The sequence below is a fragment of the Manis javanica genome, chromosome 1 (genome assembly GCF_040802235.1).
Source record: "Manis javanica isolate MJ-LG chromosome 1, MJ_LKY, whole genome shotgun sequence".
NCBI lineage: Eukaryota > Metazoa > Chordata > Mammalia > Pholidota > Manidae > Manis > Manis javanica.
Genome location: NC_133156.1, coordinates 207,556,693 through 207,568,877, shown reverse-complemented (window position 1 = coordinate 207,568,877; position 12,185 = coordinate 207,556,693). Strand labels below are relative to the sequence as shown.

The 12,185-nt window shown below is 36.0% G+C and overlaps 1 protein-coding gene across 2 annotated transcripts in view; it reads left to right on the top strand.

Moving 5' to 3' along the window:
• The first annotated feature begins 367 nt into the window (after positions 1-367).
• Positions 368-12,185, top strand: part of DYNC2LI1 (dynein cytoplasmic 2 light intermediate chain 1) — a 30,340-nt gene continuing 18,522 nt past the window's right edge. The window contains exons 1-4 of one of the 2 annotated variants that reach the window (XM_017640949.3): positions 368-511; positions 2,442-2,550; positions 8,447-8,481; positions 10,739-10,808. In XM_017640949.3, the coding sequence (XP_017496438.3) occupies positions 504-511; positions 2,442-2,550; positions 8,447-8,481; positions 10,739-10,808 (222 nt within the window). In that variant the 5' untranslated portion in view covers positions 368-503. The remainder of the gene's footprint in view (positions 512-2,441; positions 2,551-8,446; positions 8,482-10,738; positions 10,809-12,185) is intronic. The other variant, XM_036990808.1, reaches the window with a different exon arrangement.

Sequence of the window (12,185 nt, the reverse complement as noted above, 5' to 3'; positions counted from 1 at the left end):
ATTAACTTATTAACAAATGATATGCTATTGCATTAAACCTGAAAAAGCAGAAAGTTGGAAAATACTAAACTCCTAAATATTCTTTGCCTCCACTAAATCACTAGAAAACGGCTCAGGAGATTTTCACACCCTCCATTCCCAAACCATTGCTACTGGGGAGAGAAAAGTAACTGAAAAGAGAGAGCAGAGACCTCTGGCATATAGAGGGTGCTCACTAGAATATTTTTTAAATAAAAGAACACTTCCAGACCAGGATGTTTTAGGTCCCAGGTTACCACGTATCACCTCATTCTACAACATCGTAGATGAGGCTGAGAGAGACTGGAAATAGAACGTAAAAACTACATTTCCCATGATGCCCCTCTTACTCACGCAACCCAGTCTGAGACGTCGCTCCCATGGCAACCCAAGAGCCTGCATTTCCCGGCCCATCTCCGAGGTCGCAGTCCTAATTTTGTGCTGGGCCTACGCTGAGCCCACGGCACTGGGGCCGCCAAGCCACGATGGCCAGGTATCCCGTAGTCTTGCTTGCGCCCGGCTATCCTTTCTGTAGCCTCTTCTCCCCTCTTTCCCACCGCGGCTGGAAGGGCAGGGAAGGGAGAGGCCGTTGGGGGTTATTTAGCTAGACTAGCCCACGTGGGACCAGCTGATGGAAGAAAATTGTGGGTCTGTTCTGCTTGCAACCAGATCTGGTCAGGGATCCGTAGGAACTGTCCTTTGAGCATGTGGGTTCTGTCAAAGTAGAAAAGTACCTCACGTAGAAAAGAGATTTTGAAAGATCATTATTCAGTTCCAAACATCCACTTACTCAACATTCATTTACTGAATAGAAGTTGCTTGCAAGCCAGGAAGTGTCCTAGAAGCAGGGGTTAAGGCGATGAACTAGACAACAAAGCCACCTCTTCAGGGGCCTCCCCTCCTGGTGCAGGGGTTCGCAACAACAGTAAATGAGGGGAATAGTACGAAAGCCTCCCGTGAAAAGTGAAAGATCACGTTTAAAAGGGGGCGGAGAAGGGAGAGTTGTGATGATCTATAAAATGCATTTTAGCTCTTCAGTTCCATTTTAATTACTTATTCTTAAGATCACACCTAAACCTTCTCTGAACAATTTATAAGGACGTCTGGGAGAGAGGGTTCCTGCAGTCAATGACAGAGAAGGATAGGTGTTCTGGTTCAGTGGTCTGATCTCTGTTGACTTTATGAACCTTGGTGTGAAAAACTCTCAGCTTCCTTCCCGTCATGGGATAATTGGTTACAGTTATAAAGTTACGGTTATAGTTATAAATTTCCACCAGTGCAAGACTGGTTGCCGCACCTCCTTCTCTGTCTCTGCTGGGAACTTTGAAAGAAGATAATCGCACTTTGAAAGCATGGTGTGTAAATGAAGAGCAGGCAGGCCTGGACTGAGTTCCTGGATGTTTGCCTGTGAAATAAATGGATTTTAGTGCAAACATTTAGGGACATCTATAATGGACTTTTATAGCTCCTTTCCTAATCCCTGGTTCTTGAATGACAATTATTAGGAGTGCTCAATAATTTTTGGTAATCATTTATAGGCCAAGCTCTAAACTGAGTTATCACATTTTAACAATCAAGCATGACCATCCTATAAACTGATATTCTTTTTTATCAGTAATTTAGAAATGAATGAACTAGGTATGCCTGGGGACTAGCACAGAAGCTTGGCATATATTAGGTGCTCAAATATTGGTTAACTTAATAAAGGAATGAAGGACCCAGAGAAGTTAGGAATTTGCCCAAGCTGGCATTTGTGAAAAATAGCAGATGCAGGGTTATAATATGTCAGATCTTACCTGTATTGTTTTAGTTTGATACTCCATTTTTCATTTAGGCCTAAACAAACAAAACAAAAAAAAGATACAATCTTTGTTGTGTAAAATTATGTGTGTATGTGGACAGATGAATGAAAGGATGATTTTAAAAATGTAATTTTAGGTGATTTATTTTCCTTCTTTATATTTCATACATTAAAAAAGGGAATCTTGAGCCAGAAATAGAATTTAAAAAGCAAAAACAAAAAAAGAAATAGTTCAGGGAGCAAAGATTATTTGGTATACTGGTTTGACACATTCCCCGTTTTCCTAGATGTTGGTGGTTTCTAAGTTGTCATTTCCAGAAGTCGCTGTGTATTCATGTGTGTCTGAGAAGTTAACCATACAGCTTTCAACCTTGCCTGGGAGCCCCAAAATAATATAACCTCAAATTCTTGTGATAAGCACTCTGCTTACCATTTTCTGCTTTCTTTGATGAACCAAGTACAAAGAAAATGAATAATCTCAGAAGTTTTACCAGCTTATTGTCCCCCTGAAAATAATGATTTGTTTTCTAATTTGACTGAAATAAATCTCTGAGCTTGTAGTAAATATTGGAAAGGATTCTTTTTGTTTCTCTGAATTTTGTTTTTTCTGCCTTTCAAATAGTGAAACTCTATGGGAAATTGCAAGAGCTGAAGTAGAAAGAAGTGGAAGTGAAGGTGATGGAGTTGAAATTGGAGAAAAATCCGTTTTCTTCATTGGTAGTAAAAATGGGGTAATACGTTTTTTTCCTACTTTTTTTTTCAAGTGTTGTGATGATTAAACAACTAGTGGTAAAATTTATTTTAAAACTTTGATAGAAATTTGAATGCTTCAATTCTTTAGCCATAAAACCAATCTCTGGCTTGCTGGTTACATTGGAGCTGGTTATGCCCTGTATGATGGTGCCCTGCTCAAGTACGAGTGGGGGCTAACATCCATTCTAAGTGCTTCTCATCAAGTGTGTGCCCTGACGTGGGCCACAGCAGCCCAGGGAAGTCATCTTTTCCCAGTTTTCACAAAAGCACCATAAATGCTAATCTGCTGTTCATATTTATAGCACAGTTGTACAACTGAAGCAAGTATATAGAAAATAAACACATGAACCATATATATACATTTAATCTTCATTTATCTTTACTAGAATCACTGGAACTGAGGGAAATGGGATTTTCTTGTCTTCTACAATAGGGATTTTTTTTTTGGTATCATTAATATACAATTACATGAGGAACACTATGGTTACTAGACTCCCAACTTCACCAAGTCCCCACCACCTACCCCATTACAGTCACAGTCCATCAGCATAGTAAGATGCTATAGAATCACTACTTGTCTTCTCTGCGTTGCACAACCCTCCCCATGCCCCCCCACATTATGTCTGCTAATAGTAATGCCCCTCTTTTTTTTCACCCTTATCCCTCCCTTCCCACCCATCATCCCCAGTCCCTTTCCCTGTGGTAACTGTTAGTCCATTCTTGGGTTTTGTGAGTCTGCTGCTGTTTTGTTCCTTCAGTTTTTTTCTTTGTTCTTATACTCCACAGATGAGTGAAATCATTTGATACTTGTCTTTTTCCACCTGGCTTATTTCACTGAGCATAATACCCTCTAGCTCCATCCATGTTGTTGCAAATGGTAGGGTTTGTTTTCTTCTTATGGCTGAATAATATTCCATAGTGTATATGTACCACCTCTTTATCCATTCATCTACTGATGGACACTTAGGTTGCTTCCATTTCTTGGCTATTGTAAATAGTGCTGCGATAAACATAGGGGTGCATATGTCTTTTTCAAACTGGGCTGCTGCATTCTTAGGGTAAATTCCTAGGAGTGGAATTCCTGGGTTAAATGGTATTTCTATTTTTAGTTTTTTGAGGGACCTCCATACTGCTTTCCACAATGGTTGAACTAATTTACATTCCCACCAGCAGTGTAGGAGGGTTCCCCTTTCTCCACAACCTAGCCAACATTTGTTGCTGTTTGTCTTTTGGATGGTGTACAATATGGATTCTTACCCTGGGGTCCAAGGAGGTACTTTTGGGGGGTCAGTGAACTCTCTAGAAATGTATGCAGAGTTGTGTGTGATTATGCATTGGTGCATTTTCATAAAAAATTAGATTCTCCCAGCATTCCAACACCTCCCAAAAAGGTTAAGAGCCACTGCAAATAGTGGTTGTATGGTTTTGGTTTGAATATCTCCAGCAATGGGGGAGTTCTGTTTTATAAGGCAGCCTGCTTCAATTTTTGTTAAACTAGGAAGTTATTAGAAAACATGTTTCATTGTGACATATAATGGTCCTAATTCTGACCTGTGAAAGTATAGAAATAAATCTAATTCCTCTTCTACTTGTTAAATCTTCAAGTATTCTTAAACTGTCCTTCAAATACTTAATGGCAACCACCTTGTCTCCCTGAGTCTTTGTTTCAACTCTAACATCTTCATTTCTTTCAGTCATGCCTTTTGTGTTGTGGGCTCTCTGCCAGTCATGGATTCTCTGTCGTGATCTTAGTAACTCTTGACTGGAATTATTCTAATGTGGAATTCTCAAGAGAGAGCAGAATTTTTGAGATTTTTCTTATCACCATATAGACTAGAGCAGGTCTACCAGCTTCTCTTTTTCCAGATATGGAAATAGAAATATTTTTGTAATCACATAACCCTGTTCACTAAGGATGAGCTAAAAAATTGTCTTTTCATTTATGCTACTGTTTTGTCCTTAATTTTGTTATATTGGGCCTTTTGTTGCAGTCTGTTTTCATTTTTATATTTTATTACTTTTATTAAAGTAATTCATGTATGTGGCCTAAAAACTCAAAGATTATCAAAAAGTGCATAAAGTAAAATAACAAACCTCTCCACATTGTTCAGGACCTCTCCTCAAAGCAACACTTTCATATCTCTGTTTCTTCTATAGTTTACCTCTTTATTTCTGAAATGGCTTATGGGCTATTTCTATACTTTCAGTGTTAGACTTTATCTGATGTATTTATGATAATGATAGATGTTGAATGGCATCAGATGTTGAATTTCTGATAATGGTTCTATTTCTTTTAAACTCTGACTTCCCAGCCCTAGTCTGCAACACAGATGTTATCATTTTGGGCTAAATCAATATTCAGTCTTCATTTATTATTTCCACAACTCATTTGCTGCTGAGCCAACTGGATTACTTTTCCTTTCTTGAATAACTTTTACTAAAGTTTAAAACTGCCATATTTTTTTTATTTGCTTAGTTTTTATATGTGTTAGTTATCTATTTCTACATAATAATTACCCTAAAACTAGCAGCTGTTAAAACAACAAACATTTTCTCACCTGGTTATTGAGGGTCAGGAATCTAAGAGCTGCTTAGTTGGGTGGTTCTGTCTCAGGCTCTTTCATGAAGTTGTAGTTAAGATGTCATCTGGGACTAAAGTCAATTCACTGCTCAACTGAACTGGAGAATCAGCTTCCAAGCTCACTGACAGTTGCTGCAAGAGGACTCAGTCCTTTGCTGATTGTTGGCCAGGCTTCAGTTCTTCACCACGTGGCCTCCATAGGGCTGCTTACAATATGGCAGCTTTCTTCCCCCAAAGTGAGAGATCCGAAAGAGAGAGGGCACCCAAGACAGAAACTACAGTATTTTATAACCTAAGATTGGAGGTGGCATGCCATCACTTCTGCCATTGATCACAAGACCAACTCTGGTACAGTGTGTGAGGGACTGCACTGGGTGGAAATGCCAGGAGGTAGGGATTATTGGGGGCCATTCTTGAGGTTGGCTTCCCATGTACCTGTTTCTAATTCTTTCCACAATCACCAGCAGATATTCAATATAATTTTCATGTAATCAATTTTATCAAGGCATCTGAAAATTTACCCTCTCCGGCCAGAGTCCATGCATCTTTACCTCTCTGTACTAGTCTCTACTGGTGTTCTTGGGGCCAGCTGCATAGTACTGTCCTTCCCCAACATCTTGGGAATTCTGTTTTTAGGTTGGAGCTTCAGTTTCCTGGCTGCATTGTCTTCTTTTTCTTGGTTTACTCATTTATCTTGCTGGTGCACATTCTTTTATATAGTATACAAAGTATACATGGGAAGTATATGTGGGAAGTAAATTTATGAGAGCCTGCATGTCTAAAAATGCCTTTATTTTCCCTTACTCTGATTGAAAATATATCTGGGTGTGGGATTCTAGGTTGGAATGAGTTACTTACCCTATCTGTGTGAGTCTGGATTATTTTGGGGGGAGTGACAGAAAACTCAATTCAAACTGACCTGGGTGCTTTTTCAACTAGTTGATATCTCCTTCACTGTTACACTTTACCTGTACTCCTCTTGTGATGTACATCATGAGATATCAAATGTATAATTCATTTCATATGGGCAGGCAACAGTCTATTTTACTGTCACAATTTTACAACTGTTCTGTTCTTTATTTTCATCCAAATGCATTCTTTCATGGATGTTTGTAAGTTTTCATGTAAATAAAGTGTGCTGCATTTTATCTCCCCTTCCATCTCTTTTTATTCCTTTACATCAATATATTGTACTCACAAGTTTCATACCACAAGTTTTGGTAATATATATAAGGTCATTTTGCTTCACTTTGATCACAAAATAAGGCCTACACTTATTACCTGCATGGTCTTGCATCTGTAGCTATAAATTCTCTCCCCAGGCCTTTTCTTGGCTCTTTTCTCCTGTACCCTCTTCAGTTACTGTTCCTAAAATTTTTTCTTAATGTCATGCCTAAATTATGACATCTCAGTTTATCTAGATATTTTTCTCTCGTTTAGATTGATTGTCAACTCTGTAGGCATGGTCTTCTGATCTTGACATATGTTTCCTCTCTTACCAAGGGATAATCATTTCAGTATTTGTGGGGTATGGACCTGAAAACTCTGTCATTGACTAGAAAAGGTTGAGGATATTGGAGAGTTTGCCAGTCATGGAGATGGAGCTGTAGAATGGAAAGGTTCTCAAGGAAGAGAAGGCATTATTGCGCTAGAGAAAGGAATTTCTAGAAAATTATGGAATGAGAGTTCTAGGGATAAAGGATCACAGAAGACTTGATGTCTCTTGTGACTAAAGGAATGGGAGGAAAGATAGGAATCATTCTGATTGTCTTTAAATGAACATGTACGAGGTCAGTGTTTCTTGAACTAGGAAACCAAGGAGTCTGTGGAAGCATTCTCAGAGAGCAACAGTTTACTAGTGCATTTTAAAAATATGGGACCATGAGAATTTGAAAAAAGTGGCTAGATAATCTAAGGTTCCTTCCAATTCTAACATTAAGAATCATTAAATATAACAATCCAGATTTTTAAAATGCACTAGTAAACTGTTGCTCTCTGAGAATGCTTCCACAGACTTCTGGGTTTCCTAGTTTTCTGTATCTATTTATTTGTGTGTTTATTTCTTTGTCGCTTGTGTGTGTGTTTGTATATATGTGCATCTCAGAGAAGCCGGAAAAAATATTTTTAATTAGAACAGGGTTAGGCTAACCTGTTATAAATACCTTATCATGTCAGTAAGTATATTCCTACATCATCATTCCTAATTGCTGCATGTTATTCTATTATATGGATTGTCATAATTAATGTAAACAATTCTGTATTTTGGGAAATTTAGGCTGTTTTTAGTTTTAAATTTTGATATAACACACGTGAATAAACATCCTTTAATTATATATTTTCTTGGTCCTATTCCAATCATTGAATTACATTTCTCATTACAAAAATGTCATTTAGTTTGATCATATCTGACATATAATCTAGAGTAATTTATTTGTGATCATCTTTTTTTGGTAAAACTTACAGGTTTTTTAGTAAAACATATATTTAGTAATATATATATTAACATGTTCTATGTTTTTGGTAATCTAGGATTTTACAAACTGTTTTCCTTGGATCCTAAAGGTTTCCTCCATTAGACCTTTCCCTGATGTTCCTCTTTTATCTGTTTTCTTCTAAGAGATCATTTGTTTAAAAGAAAAAAAGTTTTACTATTAAAAAGAAAAACAATGATTAAACCACTGAGCCAGTCCTTTGCTAAGATATGAGGTTAAGTTTCATGGGTAGTGGCAGAGATGGCCAGGAACTATTTCCTGACTCCTAAAAAGAAACTCAGAATAAGTATATACTCTAGAAATAAAACAACAACAAAATTCTAACCCAGTATCTGGGTTGCATACTTTGAACATATTTGCAACATGTATATTGCAAAAACATGTAAATACATATATTTTTTTGTATATTATCTTTTTTCTTAATTTCCACTTCAACAACTAGAATTAAAACATTTTAGAAGACACCAATCTTTAGCTTAACCAGTAATTAGCATTGATGTATAGAAAGAAAATTTAAGACAGCTGCCAAGTTGACCACTAAAGTAAGGTATGATTTGCTAATATTTGTCATCTGCAGGACTTTATAATTATAATAATAGCAGTGTAATTACACTGTGATGGAAAGTTAACAGTTAACTTTTTCCATTCATCAAACTTAGGAACAACTCTGAAAGTTACTGGTTTCCAGGTAATTTATCATTCAAGTGATTAAAATGCTATTTTTGGCCACAATTAGGAACAATAATAAAATTTTACATATGAGTGACATTAACATGATATTCTTCCTTTTTTAATTTCCAGGGAAAGACTACCATTATTCTGAGGTGTCTTGACAGGTAAGTGTTGTATTAACCTTTAGACTACATTTTTTGCTTATTATGCTTGTATGGGACAAATTAGATTCTAAAGGATATATGGAGGAACAATTTTGAGACCCAAACAAAATAATTTAATTCTTAATGACTCCTTACTATGGCCTTTAAGATAATTTTTTAAATGTAAAACCAACAAAAAGCAAAAAAAAAAAAAATTATCCAGCATTAACACTGGATTTCCCTGTTGAGGGAGAAATTAACATAACTATGATAGTACTTACTTCTTTTTAGCTATGTTACTCTGGTGTTTAAATTATTTTTATTTTACCTAGTCCATGATTATTTTGGCATTAATTATAATCTTTAAATTGCTCAAGGATACATTTTTGAAGCACAGTGTTGGTCCTCAAACTGGACGTTTTACCACTTTTTTAAATACTTTTTTGCCTTCTATATGGCCATCTGATTAAGCTTTAGGTTTAAGATTGGTAGATATTGCAGGAAGTTGATAAGGAAAGTCTTCATCCAATTTTGGAAGATATTTCTCAGTTCTTTTCCTTCCGATGCCTATTATATCTTCTCCAGAAACATCAAAAAATATAGAATTTTGTCTCAAGGTTATATTATAGAAGTATCATTCATTTGAAAAATACTATTAAAGAATAAAAATAATGGAATACTTGCTTTATGTAACTCTTTTCACCAGCAAAATTGTTTCTTAGAAGAACTATCCACAGTGACACCCACATTATCTTTCCATCCCCAGGAACCATGGCTCTCTTTAAGCCACATGTATTTCCTTTTACAAATAAGTAATCTAACACATCAGCTTAGGGTGAAATGCTTCATTGTACTGAAAATTAATCGTTTCCATTTCTTGTTAGTCTACTTAGAAACAAGACAACTCTACAAATTGTAGGTTAAATCAGAGCTTATAAATTTTGTCTTAAAACAGCATTTTGTTTCATAAAAGAAACTTTGCCTCTTTCAGGAGATATAACCAAATATTATCCTAGATGTGTATCAGAAAAGATATATGGAGGGATGATATACAAAACATTTAATAAACATATAAATCACAAATTTAAAAATTGTTTATGTTCTCCAAATAAAAAGATATATACCAATATTATTCAGTCTTATAAAAGAAGGAAATCCTGTCATATGCTACAACATGGAAGAACCTTGAGGACATTATGCTAATCCTAAAGAAATGAGCCAGTCACAAAGGACAAATACTGTATGATTCCATTTATATGAGGTATCTAGAGCAGTCAGATTCATAGAAACAGAAAATAGAATTGTGTTTGCTAGGGGACTGGGGAAGAGGAAAATAGGAAGTTGCTTAATGGGTATGGAGTTTAAGTTTTACAAGATGAAAGTTCTAGAGTTTGGTTGTACAACTATGGGGACAGACTTAACAGTACTGAACTATATACTTAAAAATGGTTAAGATAAGAGACTGGGAAGGATGGGTGGGAAGGGAGGGATAAGGTGGGGGGAAGAAAGGGGGCATTATGATTAGCATGTATAATGGAGGGGGGGCATGGGGAGGACTGTGCAACACAGAGAAGACAAGTGGTGATTCTACAGCATCTTACTACACTGATGGACAGTGACCGTAATGGGGGTTGTGGGGGGAACTTGGTGAAGGGGGGAACCTAGTAAACATAATGTTCCTCATGTAATTGTAGATTAATGAAACAAAAAAATGGTTAAGATGGAAAAATTATGTTACATGTTTTTTACTGCAATAAAAAATGTTAAAATAAATGGTTATATACCATAAAACTCCTTGCCAAGCAATATAAGCTATAGTATAAATAATTAATCAAATAATTGGTTGATTTTTAGGACTTGTTATTTAATTTGTTTGCAGCTCTCACTAGCCATGTTTGAGCTGTCCATGCATGTCAAAGCTGAGCATGAACCTGAAGTCAGTGCTCCCCCCATGGCCAGGATGCCAAGAGCTTGCACCCTAACATAGCCATCGACACTGCCAACCCCACTCCCTTCTCCACTTGCCCTAACAATAGTGTATCAGGGGCTCCCACATTGTGCAGGTGCCATTGTTTACCTCTGCAGCTGCCACTAAAATCCACTAAGATGTTTTTTTGAAGACTTATTTATATTTTATATAAAACATTTTTACCTCAGTGCTATTATACAAGGTAACTTCTCTATTAATAAAATTTTTAAGAGCAAGCAAAAAGCAATTGGGTAATATGATAGCATAAGAAAAGCCATGGTGCTCATACTATCTATCTGTATTATATAGGGAAGAGCCACCAAAACCAACCTTAGCTTTGGAATATACATATGGAAGAAGAGCAAAAGGGCACAACATAGTAAGTGTTTTTTTAAGTGATATTGCTCTGCCTGTACATGGAGAAGTAATGATGCTGACTTTGTTTACATTTTCCATCTTATCTGCAATTGATAAACATATCCTTTTATACACTTCATAGCTATGTACTTATGAACTTAAAATGCAGCTCAGCAGATGTAATGTCAGCCCAAATTGAAAATATTACAGCATTCTCATCTGTTGTATCTTAAAATTCTGGAATAAGATTCCTCTTTAACTTCATTGTACAGTTTGTTAGCATATTAATATTAATTGTGTTAATATGACTTTTCTTTCATTGAGACTAATATTGTTAGTTACCATTTGCCTCACAAAAAAATGTGCCAAAAATCTGAGTTTGACCTATGGGAATATTTATGAGAATATACTGCTCAAAATCCAAATTACTATTATTTTACAGATACATGTCTTAAAATTGGCAATATTATTTGAGACTGCAGGCCCAAATTCATCAAATTCGTGTTCACTTGTTTTAGTGTCTCTTCAGAAGAAAGTTAGAAATTGTTCAGGATAGACGGAGTGTTTATGGCATATGTTAGAGAGATTAAAAAAGAAATCCAAAATAGAGTTTTCTTTTGGAGTTCTCACATGAAAGAGGTCATTTCTTAAAGTTAGTTGCATGGAAGAACAATCTAGAATAGAAGGTCCCACTTCTCCCATGAACACAGACAAATTTTTAGAGATTGACTTAGTCCAAATGTTTGGTCATTAGACAGTGTATGAAGAGTTTAAAACTGCCTGTTACTGTTCCCTGGATTCACCAATGAAAGCTGATTATTAAAACTATGAGATTAAAAAGAAAAGAAAAAATATAATGTATTAAGGTACAGGAGAACTTTATTTTAGTGACTCACATAAATTTTGACATGAGAGATAAGCTAGAACTGGGATGATCCTTTTCATTGGAAACTTTGAGACAACTTTCATAAGCTTAGCTTTTGAGAAGAGCTCTAAAAATGTCCCTTTGTCAAATTATGAATTCAAGGAGATTTTCCAATGAAAAACTATTCTCCCACAAACATTAATGATTCAAATACAAACAGCAAAACCATTTTAATGATATTGAAATGATACTTTGTCAAAAATGCAAAATATGTATTCATCTAAAACTTGCTTCCGTGATCATCTGTCTCTTCCAAGTTCCTGGTGGCATATCTGCAAACTCATGTGATTCTTTTCACTTATTTTTTAACTAAACTTTGTGCTATCAAGTCAGGCTTTTCATATTTATTCTGGAAGATTCATGTATTTCTCAGATTGCATGTTTCATAAGAGTTCTAAATGGAAGCACTGTATCAGCAACTCACACAATCTTGGTGTTCGAAAGGTTTCTCATCATCAGGGAGGAAACAGAGAT